General features: G+C 39.3%; 2 protein-coding genes and 1 non-coding gene across 3 annotated transcripts in view; all 3 read right to left on the bottom strand.

Moving 5' to 3' along the window:
- Nucleotides 1-9,898, bottom strand: part of LOC134658316 (uncharacterized) — a 222,894-nt gene extending 212,996 nt beyond the window's left edge. Inside the window, exon 1 of the mRNA XM_063513947.1 lies at nucleotides 9,638-9,898. Coding sequence (XP_063370017.1) covers nucleotides 9,638-9,733 — 96 coding nt within the window. The 5' untranslated portion in view covers nucleotides 9,734-9,898. The remainder of the gene's footprint in view (nucleotides 1-9,637) is intronic.
- Nucleotides 4,164-7,416, bottom strand: LOC134658470 (uncharacterized protein K02A2.6-like). Its single transcript, XM_063514153.1, has one exon. The coding sequence runs from the start codon at nucleotides 7,404-7,406 to the stop codon at nucleotides 4,164-4,166; it is 3,243 nt and encodes a 1,080-aa protein (XP_063370223.1). The 5' UTR covers nucleotides 7,407-7,416.
- Nucleotides 9,899-10,749: 851 nt separating the features above from the next.
- On the bottom strand, nucleotides 10,750-10,821 carry Trnad-guc (transfer RNA aspartic acid (anticodon GUC)). Its single transcript has one exon. It is a non-coding gene; the product is annotated as a tRNA-Asp (tRNA).
- Between the last annotated feature and the right edge of the window lie 1,354 nt (nucleotides 10,822-12,175).

The raw sequence follows: 12,175 nt of genomic DNA, 5'->3' as shown, positions 1-12,175 counted from the left end.
ATAGTACAAACGCAAGGTGGGCCGACCACGCCTCACCATAGCGTCAACAGCCACCCTGCCTTGACCCTGCCCGCACCAGTAGCCCTAAATTATCACAATTTCATAGGTAATCCTGTCGCAAACCGACTATTTGCTTAAAATAAAACTACTCATTCACCTGTACCCACCAGCATCAAAACACACAACACAACGGCGGCCCCCACAGAACCTACAGGTTCCATACTAATGTTCCGTATTCCTTACTGCATCATACACCTGAGTACATTTTATGACCAACAATCGATAATGCAATGCAATAATAGATTTAAGATGTATAGCATAAGTTGTAAAGTTGTGTCCTGTAATACCTAATTACGAATAAATTATGTATATGTCTGTCATATTTTTCCTTAGATTTCAACGAAAAGTTTCGTATTCTGCCAATGTTTTGCGTGTGAAGCTGAAGTGTGAAAGGTGCTGAGGTGATTATCATTTTGCCAGTCAATTTCTTCGATCTATGCTGGTATTGGTTTGTTTGAGTAAGATGCTCTTTAACCTGTCGAATCCCACGATATGACGTCGTTCTGGCTCATATATGAGCCACTGGGAGCTGAGATAGATGCAATGAGATAGTTCGAAAAGTGTATATAAAGTGTGTAATACAAGTGTACTAATTTTATGATACTGACTACATATACGAGTATATTAACAGTATAAGTGCCTTGGCTGTAGCTGTAAACTTATACTTAGTGTTTGCCTGAATAAAGAATAAAGCAATCCACACCGGTCTGTGCAAATCGCTGTTGAGAGTGTTGAGGATATGATCAGTTTGGCTAACCGCGTTGGACCAGCGACCCCTCGTCGCGGCAATTGTGTCCAAAATGTCTGCAATCACTGTCTCGTGATGCACTTCCTGGCTAAAACTTCCACGGATTCTGTTTTACTGGCATTGCATTATGTTGAATACCAGTTTTTGGATATATATTTTAATATCATCCGCTTATGATCCTGCGTACGTTACATAAGCAGGTGAACGACACAGCGCGGATTACCTACGATATTTTATAATGTGATACATTCATTGCATTAATATATAATGTGCACCTATTATGCCGGAGACTGTAAGCCCCTGCAAATTTAATGTGTTCAGGCTCATAATACGGATTAAATAATCTCATTTGGTTCACAAAGAGAGACACTGAACTCAAAGCAATGAACTGGTTTGGTCATTTTGGTACCTTTGTGATTGCCTGTAGCAATTGTCGGTAGGTATAGGATAACATGGATATCTTACACACAAATATGTACATATCCTGTCCTTAACGGCATAGAGAGAAAAATAAGCACCAAAATGTGTATATGAATTTACTTTTATATTAAAAAAAATTATGGATAGACACAACGCACGATAACGTAATATGCGGCTGTTTTTTTAAATAGGTATATAAGTGTGACAGGAAAGAGGCAAATGGCAAGGCCGTTTTGCATTGTAGTGATCCTAATCTGACTAGTTAAATGCGATTTGAGGTGATTCCGAGTGACGTGTTCGTAGTAACTGAGGTCACGAACGTAAACACACATTGTAGCTGAAATTTAAGGACACTAAATTGATGAAAACTACTGGGACCCGTTTCTCAATAGCTTGTAACTTGTAATACAAGTGGAAGTCCCTTTCTAACAAAAGCTGTCAAAAAGTGACATCCGCTTGTATTACAAGATTTACAAGTTACAAGCTTTTGAGAAACGGGCCCGTGAAATGTTTATGTATGTTATTTACTTGCGGCAAAAATACCAGAACTGGTATGTTATAATTTATATTATCACAACGATTCTCTAAACCAGTGGTTTTCAACATGGTTATTCCATAACATAACCTTAGTTTGGGGACAATGGAGACTACTTTAAACCCCACTTTTAAGGCGGACTCGCTATCCCCATAGAAGTAATATAATAGGCTACATGACTAATTTTCATTTATGGTATCAACCGATCGGGTTTGTTTTTAGGATCAAATGTCTATATGGGACCCATTGCATTAAAGCAACACAAAAGTCAGAAATTGTAGTCAAAGGCCGACAGTCGCACTTCACTCGCGAAACGCCGCGAACAAAACGATAAGGGAACGTGACGTCAAGGTCTCTGAGAGCCCATCTTGTCATATGGACAAAACAAGAAAATTGCGTTTTTGTCGGTGAAATATTGCGTTTATGTATATAGTTGCTATACAATATTTTTTTGGATAAAATGTAAGGAATCGAATGGTACCCTTACTTTTATCGTTTTTGAAAGTTAAAAAAAAACTTAAATTTTGAAACTTACAGGTCCTGTATTTTTATTATTACTAGATTTTGATATAAAATTCAACATGTGTCATCATCCCTATAGCTGTTATACCCATACGGGGTTAAATCAAAATCACCACTAGGTTAAGAAACAATGCTCTCTAAACACACTAACTTAAACCGCATTCAAAAATACAGGTAAGTAGCTGTAATAATTTATGAATAAGACGACGTAGCGACAGCACAAGGGCCTGATTTACCTGCGAAATCCTAAAATGAACGAAGACCTAACAAAGACACTTCACAGACCCTTGGAAAGTTCGCACTTAAGGCGCGAAGTGGAGGGCGCGGTAGGGACGGTTTCTTGAGAGAATTTTCCAATCATAGCGGTACGAGGTAAGAATGCACTCAACGTTCTATTTTCTATTGATTCATTTTTATACTTCTGACGCATTTTACTTAGCCAACGACATTGATGAGAATTACAGGTGTTAGAATCCAAGAAATATAATTCTATGGATAAAGTTTATACAACAATGCTTTCTTTACTCTATAGAATGTTCACAAAGAACGAAATTATGTATCTATTGTTACCTTTGTTTCATTTTCATCTCTATCACTCTAGCTATATTGGTATTCTGAGAGAGATACAGATATAAGATTCATGAAGACCACTGCATCAATAATAAATCTTTGTTATTATTAGAATTTTAATGGATTTTTTTTCTTTTGTAATCGCATTAATTTTGTTTAACAAAAACATCAGAAACTATGCATGATGCTCGTGTTCATGATTCCCAGCACACGAAAGTTTTGCTGTTTAGAGCTTCAATCAGCTGAACCAACCCTTGATGAAGTGTGAACTCCAATTGTGATCGGTAGCGGTGCCTGCGCGCAAAATTGCAACTGACTTTTTTACTTTTCTAATCCATTTATTTGTGACGTCCCACGGGTAAAGGTACCTTATGGCCGTTGGCGCTTACGCTATTATTAACGCCGCTCCGCCGCCGCGCGCTATTATTATTGCGGCGCTATGCGACGTAAGCGCCAAGTGCCATAAGGTACCTTTTGCCGTGGAACGTCACATTTATTTACAACGAAAACATTCATGTTCTATTTTTATTATTAAGCAAAAAGTCTTTTTAAAGTACAGATTTTACTGAACGTACAATAGGATCGTAAAACTGGGTAGGTATAGGTGAAGTTGATTATTCGCAGTTCGCAAGGCTGTAGTGATGTCATGGCGTAATAAAGCCTGTCCTCACTCGCAAGTGGGCACGTTTTGATTAACCATTTGACCTCCTGGCCTGTCACATCAGGGTGTCTGAGAGTTGAGAGTAGAACTGTTTGTTTATCACTATATTTTGACCCAAGATTTGGCGCCAAACATGGTCGTAAGTTCAAGCCTCCTCGAAGATCAATGTGCTAATTTTGTTTCAGAAAAAAAGCAAAAAGACGGTCAAAGGTAATGTGCCTCCTGTGTTCCATTGCCAATTAGGGTTAGTCACACAGGCGCGTTTTCCGGGCGGCGCGTGAGCGGGGCGCGCCGCTTTACGTATAAAGGCCGAGCCACACCGGCCGGTGTGGCTTGGCCTTAAAACGCTCACGCGCCGCCCGGAAAACGCGCCTGTGTGACGAAGAGATAGATTAATGTACCTACTTAATGAAATACTCAACACAAAACCTTACTTTTGTTGTTTTTTGTTATCACAACTAACAGTTTTCTTTTTTATACAGTATTCATTATTATTAATTAGTCATTATGTACTTATATATGATTGACTCTATAGTACATTTAGTTTTCTTTATACTACCTATTATCAATCAACACATACATCTACAATTTAGTTAATAATAACTGTTTATTTTTATATAATCAAACAATGAAAAGTCATTTCATCATCATTTTCTCGTCATTTGTTTTACTTCGATCCACTTGGACGATGAATCCACGACCACTAAATAGGTCATGCCGTTTAAGGGACCTAGGAAATCCATATGCACCCTACTCCAAACTTCCTCGAGATATGGCCAAGCTTGGGGTGTAGATTTGGCTGGGGCCGGTGCTTCCAAAGCGCATGTGGTGCATTCCCGACACGTTTTCTCGATTTCAGCATCGATGCCGGGCCACCAAACATAGCTCCGGGCAAGACTTTTCATCTTGACAACTCCAAAGTGGCCTATATGTAGCTCACGAAGAACGTCATATCTTAATGTCGTGGGTATCACCATTCTGTAGCCCCACATGATACATCCTGCTTCTGAGTACAGTTCGTGACGCCTTACCCAATACGGCTGCAGCTCTGGTTCGTCGCACTTTGCTGGCCAACCTGACTGCAAATACATAACCACTTTTCTCAGTAGATCATCTGTTTTTAAATTGGTTCTGACTTGATCACTAGTAATTGGTAAGAAATCCTGCACGAATTGTACATATGTTACCTCTGTCCTGTCCGCTGCCTGCTTCCCCACTGGTAACCTGGACAATGCGTCAGCTCCATTTTTGTCCGTAGGCACGTATTCTATGTCATACTGGTAACCCGATAAAATTACCGCCCATCTTTGTAGTCTGCTTGCGGCCATCGCTGGAATACCTCCCTTATCTCCGAATATGGAAACCAACGGCTTATGATCGGTCCTTAGCAAAAACCTTCGGCCGTACAGGTACTGATGGAATTTTTTTATACCAAACACAATTCCCAAGGCTTCTCTTTGAATCTGAGAATAATTTACCTCCGCCGCATTGAGCACTCTGGACGCGTACGCAACAGGCCTTTCCGTTCCATCTGGCATCTGGTGAGAAATCACAGCCCCGACGCCGCTCGAACTCGCATCCGTAGTCAAACATAACGGAAGTTCAGGGTCATAGTGCGCCAAAACCGAACTGGAAACCAAATAACGCTTGACGGCATTAAACGCTTCCGAACACTCCTTGGTCCAAATAAACGACGCGCCTTTCCTTAATAACTTGTACAATGGTGTTAACGTCATACTTATATTCTTAACAAATTTCCCATAGTACATAATCATTCCTATGAATGAGCGAAGCTCGGTTACATTGGCCGGTATCGCCATGTCCTTAATGACTTTAATCTTTTCCGGACACGTGTGAACCCCTTGTTTACTAATGCGAAACCCTAAATAAGTCACCGATTCCGCGAAGAATGAGCATTTTTCTTTCTTTACTTTCAACCCAAATTTCTCGAGGCGTCCTAGCACTTGATGTAATGTACGCAAATGATCCTCCCTGTCTACGCCCGTTATAATTACGTCATCAAGAAACACGCCTACTCGCGGTAAGTCTGCAAAAAGTTGTTCCAGTTTCCTTTGAAATATCCCCGGACTCGATGATAGCCCATAGATTAGCCTATTATACATATACAAGCCCTTATGCGTGTTGATTACGGTATAAGGTTTTGATGCCTCGTCCAACTCGAATTGTGCATAAGCTTGAGACAAATCAATTTTTGAAAACGTTTCCCCCCCGTGTAATTTGACAAGCAGGTCCTCAACTCTAGGCAAGGGAAAACGGTCAATTTCTAAACATCTGTTCAGTGTTAATTTATAATCGCCACAAATGCGAATACCTCCATCACGCTTGACTACCGGTACTATCGGCGTGGCCCAGTCTGACGTCTCAACCGGCGTGATAATGCCGTCCCGCTGCAGCTGGTCCAGCGCGCGCTCCACCGGCGCGCGCATCGCGTACGCCAGCGGCCGCGCGCGCATGTACACCGGCGCGGCGCCCGAGCGCACGCGCAGCGCCACCGGGCCGCCCGTGTACCGCCCGAGCCCGTCCGCGAACACATCCTTATACCTAGAAATCAATGAATCCATAGTAAGTTCACATTTGGTATCGATTTTATTACAACTAAATTGCTCCAAACCCATTGTCAATTCGTACAGCCATTGTCTACCTAACAATGGGTTTTTGCCCCCATCTATAACAAATAAATCTAAAGATATCTCTTTGTTTTTATATTTAACAATTGGAGTAATTCTACCGAATGGGCGAAAACCTCCTCCTGCGTAATAGTTGAGTAATACATTAGGTGTTAAAATAGGTAAATGTTTAAATAATTTTTGATAGCATTCTAGACTTATACATGAAATGGCACTACCGGTGTCAACTTCCATTTCTAAACATATTCCGTTAACGTCCAATGTCATCATAAACGGTTTATAACGACTTAAATTGCCTACAGATAAAGCGTTAAATGGTACCTCGTTCAACAACTCCTCCTCATCCTCCTCATTTGCATCCAACGCATGCACCCTCGCTCCGGTTTGTAGTCGGGGACACATCTTCTTTAAATGACCTTGTTGCATGCATACGCGACAAGAATAAATGCGGAATTTGCAAGTCGCCGCATCATGACTGCCGCCACAAGCACGACACTGGCCCTGATCGCGACCGCGCGGCGCTCCTGCCGCTCCCGCCACGGGCGCCGGCTTCGCCTGCGCGCGTCCGCCCCATGCCTGCGACGCCGCCTTGCTGCGCCCCGCTGCCTGGTTTGCCCCGTTAGCCCTCCAGGGCCCCGACGAGCCCTGTGTTCTGGCCCCGCTGGCCGATGCGTATAGCACTTCCACGACCTCTTTACCAGTGCCGCGCGTCCTACTATCGACTGCCGCTGCGTCTTTCTCTGCGGCCTCCATGGCAACCGCCAACTTCCAGGCCTTGGCGAATGTCAACCCGTCTTCTACGAACAACCTCTGCCTAATAGTATCGTCCGCTATGCCGCACACGAATTGATCCCGCAGATTATTTTCCAATTCAGTCTTAAAGTCACAATATTTAGTCAACTTCTTTAAATCCGCGACATAGACAGCCAACGACTCGCCTTTTTTTTGTATTCGTTGACGAAATTTGTAACGTTCCGCCATTATGCTCCTTTTAGGCTGTAAATGATTAGTCATCAGTTCTTTTAACACTTCAAATTTCTTTGTTGACGGCTTGTCCGGCGTACACAATGTCACTAGTAACTCGTAACTTGCACTGCCCATCACTGTAATTAACGTAGGGACTTTCAATTCCTCCGTTACGGTATTCACGATGAAATATTGTTCTAACCTATCCACATACAACGCCCAATCGTCCGCGCTTGGATCAAACGGTTGTAACACTTGCAACTTTCCAATCGACATTATAACACTGTTTTTTTCACTGCCGCACGCTTAATTGTCCGAATTCGTCGCCAAATGAGATATATGGGAGCCAGGAACTAATTAAAAAGGCCAAACGCGTTGTTCGTATTCAAAGATGTATTTCGAAGAGAGTTACAAAACTACCACCAAAACATGACATTAAAATATTTATGAAATCTTAACCTACCCGCGAGTTCACTGACCCAAGTCAGCTGTGATACATGTCTATGTATAATATACATGTACATATATCACAGAAAACACGTAAATTGAGTATCACACTACATACCTACACTACAAAACACCTCCATACCATTTCCTTTTCTCTTGAGTAAAATTTTCAATAAATATTAAGGCACAGGTTATGAATGTTATGATTCAATTGATCTGTTACATAATATACATCCATGACCCTGAATGTCCCGAGCCTGACATGTGGACATGCCATTAAAAGAGTCCCGAAGTCTAATTGGGTCAGTAGACCGGGTCAATTAAACTGGCCTCTTCTACGCCTGCCATCATGTCACATCAGCCGACACTTAGTTTCCCGACACTTGTCAATGTGAGCATATTAATGAGTTTGATGTGAAAACAGTTATCTAATATTAATTTAGACAGTATTAAGCTTTCATTTGGAGGATGACATAAAGGTCTCTATTTTGTATAAGGTCAATGTTTTTCTATGCTAATTGGCAAAATATAGTGAAACTGTACCTACATAAATTTACTGCACAGTTGGCGAAATATAAAGTGAGCCGATCTCTCAAACAAGTTTGAACAAGATCAGCTCACTTTATATTTCATCAACTTTACCTATATTTACAAATAAAACGCTTACTGTCTCGCTTCTTTTGGTTTGAAATTGAAACACGTTATTATAAAAAGTTGAAAGCCGGCAACATGAATTTCTAAATTCTGCATCAATACAACTAACAAACAAATGTTTATTTTTTTAATATTTTGACTTAACAGAGCTCTACTTTTCTCAACATGCTTAGGTACTATATAGTTTCTTATCAATTCAATTAGCAGAAAAACTTATCTTAAAGGGTCAAAAATTATCAGTTTCCTGTATGAATGAGTAAATTATTGAAAAAACTGTAGGTTTGTGATAACCTGTGACCTAACTTTGATCAATAGCGATCTAAAAATTTCTTCAAGGTGTACAATTTCATAGTTTTAACTAAACCTGTTGTTTTCTTCTTAATCCTATGATTTGTTTCTCTCGCAGACCAACATTTTCTGTGGGCTTCCTAAATTGCGACCTGCCTTCTAACTGGCTTCTAATCTTGAAAAGATTTCTAGTTTCATGCCTAAAAATAAACATGCATAGATTATTTTGAGAAAATACGACTTTTAATAACAAATTGATTTGGAAATGACTGCACTTTAACATGCACTGTACTACCTATTTTAATTATTAATTTAAAAATGAGTGTGATCTTTCACAGTGTATTTTAGTTTAAATTATTTTTGTATGCACTATGGGTACAGACTGCTTGAAATAAAAGCTTTTTACTTTATTTTCTTTTTATTTATTTAATTAGCTAGCAAGCAAGATATGTTATTTCTTTTAGATTCAAAATCTTTTAATGGATTATTATTGTATATGTATTAAATGCCAAATATCACAATATTAGGCATTTAATACATACAATAATAAGTAATCAAACAAACAACAAAGTATATTTCAGCTTCACCTCTAGAAACCTTCACCTGTATTAGGTTACGTATTGTATCATAATATCTGCATAACCATTATCTGCCAAGGTCAAACAAAAGATAACATAACAATCTACAACTATAACAGAGCATGTGATGTCTATTCATGTGATACAATCTAACAATTTACCTATCAATGATTTCAATCAATTTATTTGTCTAGCTTTTCGCTCTCGTAATAAATTAAGATGACGCACAACTAAAAATTGCTGAAGCATCATAAAATTCTTTATTTATATATTGGTCAGTATGGTTTAATGGATCTTCGCCGATAATACCGCATACGCCCAAAATAGGTCACATCCCTGTTTAGACCCGACACCTAGTCCGAAGAGCTGCGCGAAAAACCCGAAAGACTGCAGCCTTTCTTTTGTTAAATACTCAAAGAATCACACCCAAAAAAATATAAGTATGGCTCATACATTTTCCTAAGTCATAAATTATTGTATTATAATAGAAATCATTGAAGAAAACGTGCGAAAATCGCGGAAAATGCCTCCAATTAATACCTGTTTACTTTTGTTGTCGACCCCGTTCGCCTTGCCGTCCGGGACGTTCCCGTTGTTTTCCTCACTTTTTTCACTTTTAACACCCTCCAACGCCATGTTCAAACGGTTATTTTATTCACTTTCATGCGAGAAATGTGATAATTTCTCTTATTTCACTACACATGAAATAGTTTCTCACAAATTCAATACGAGCTTGTCGTGCCGCGAGCGACTGTTCCATAGACAAACGTCCGCACGTCGCCGTTCGTCCGTCACAACGCGACGCAGTGAAACGCATTGGGTGCGAGGTGCGAGTGCGAGAGAGTACGAGTGTGCGAAAGAAACAAACGAATGCAAATGTGAAATGGAGTAATATTACGAAAGAGAGAAAAGATTATGAAATGAGTAAAACAAAATAAAATGTACAGCAATATCAGCACAAACACATGTTTGTTAGATGAATGCAAAATAAATCCAAAGCGTAACTCTGTACGTAATGCGAAGAGAAAAAAATCGATTCTCCTTACAAATATTACACATTTACATAAAAAAAACTTACCGTCTGACACGAAGTGTTACAAGTAATATACAAGTCAGCCTAAAATAAAGTATTTCCTATAGGTTTAGACCTTATATTATAATTTTATTAAACATAAGAAATAAAACAACAAATTTACACTTAAATTTTCGCGCTTTTATTCATTTGACATTGACAAATCTTCCTTCCATAGATATTATATTATTTCTTTTTAATTTATTCCGAATTTGATTTGTAAGAAATAATTAATCCTAGTATAATTAATTTGTAAGAGCAACAACATCAAACAAGTTCCGATTTATAAGACAACTAAATTAATAAAATTATTTTTATTTTAGTCAAATAAAATGTGTAAAGGAGCAGTATTATTCGAGACCCCATACCATAGAGAAAGGAGTCTCTCTAAAGTACGGGTTGCGTACAGAACGCAATAGATGGCGTTGTTTACTAAATTGGTTTTTGCGTTGGAAATAAAGAAAAATAATCCTTTTGCCATTAAATGTTTTAAATTCAAACTCAGAGTAGACAGTACAGTGTTAATGGTTGACATGAAAAAAGATACAAATTTAATAAAAATAAAATTCAAAAAAGATATCTCTCCGGCGGGGAATCGAACCCCGGTCTCCCGCGTGACAGGCGGGGATACTTACCACTATACTACCGAAGACTTAGTTCTCGTGGCGAAATTACTTTAATATTAATGTTTCTTTAACTCTTATTCCCAATATCCTCATCGTTGTAAGTTTATGTTTACGGTGAAAACGCCATAAAAGTTTGCAGGTCGTACAAGAGGCATAGAAAGGAAGCTTTTTAGATATAAGTACTTTATTTTAAATGTGTTCTATGTAAGAGATTACATAGGTACATAGAGCGACCTATGGACTGGGTCCGAACACATTTCCCGTCCAACTGGACAGATAACGCGCGTTTTATCAGCACATTCATTAGCGTACAGTCGCGATCGAAATGCTATCTGTGACTAGGGTTACCAGACGTCACGATCTGGTAAGCCTATTTGTGACCCTTTACAGAACGAAGGTTTTTTATGCTGGTGGGGTGGCTGACGACCATACGGACCGCCCGTAGTAGTCACTATCACTAGTCATCTTAGTTAGCTTATGGACTTTAAAGTTAGTAGGAACGAAGTTAAATTTAATATATAACTTTCTGTTTTGTGTCAATTCCATTTTTAGGGTTCCTTACCCAAAGGGTAAAAACGGGACCCTATTACTAAGACTCCGCTGTCCGTCCGTCCGTCCGTCCGTCCGTCCGTCTGTCACCAGGCTGTATCTCACGAACCGTGATAGCTAGACAGTTGAAATTTTCACACAAGATGTATTTCTGTTGCCGCTATAACAACAAATACTAAAAACAGAATAAAATAAATTTAAGTGGGGCTCACATACAACAAACGTGCTTTTTGACCGAAGTTAAGCAACGTCGGGCGGGGTCAGTACTTGGATGGGTGACCGTTTTTTTGCTTGTTTTGCTCTATTTTTTGTTGATGGTGCGGAACCCTCCGTGCGCGAGTCCGACTCGCACTTGGCCGGTTCGCGGTTGGAAAAGGTAAGCATTTGACCACAATCTCACCTGATGGTAAGTGCTGATGCAGTCTAGGGTGGAACATGCATGCTTACCTAAAAGCTGTCTATTCAAGTATTGACTCTCGATTTAAAAAGATCCAAGGTGGACCTGGGAATAGATTTGTCCATAAACGAATTTCAAATCACTATAAGTACTTAGGTAAGTTAGTAATAAAGATATCATTAGTACTTAGTAGTAGTAAAACTCTTTATTGCAGGTACAAAAAGACATTAAAAATACATATATACAATTAGGTAGTAAGAAGTACAAAGGCGAACTTATCCCTCTGACTGGGGGATCTCTTCCAGTTAACCTTTGAGTAGATGAGAGGAGAGAGTGAAAGTGAGTTTTTTAATACTTAATTAAAAAAATATTAAGAGATTCAAAACAAGAACTTTTTTCAGTCACATAAAATATGCTTATTAGCAATAAGGTTT

Source organism: Cydia amplana, chromosome 22 (genome assembly GCF_948474715.1).
Source record: "Cydia amplana chromosome 22, ilCydAmpl1.1, whole genome shotgun sequence".
In the NCBI taxonomy this organism is placed as follows: Eukaryota; Metazoa; Arthropoda; class Insecta; order Lepidoptera; family Tortricidae; genus Cydia; species Cydia amplana.
Note: the sequence above shows the minus strand (reverse complement) of the source record. Positions and strands in the feature narration are given on the sequence as shown.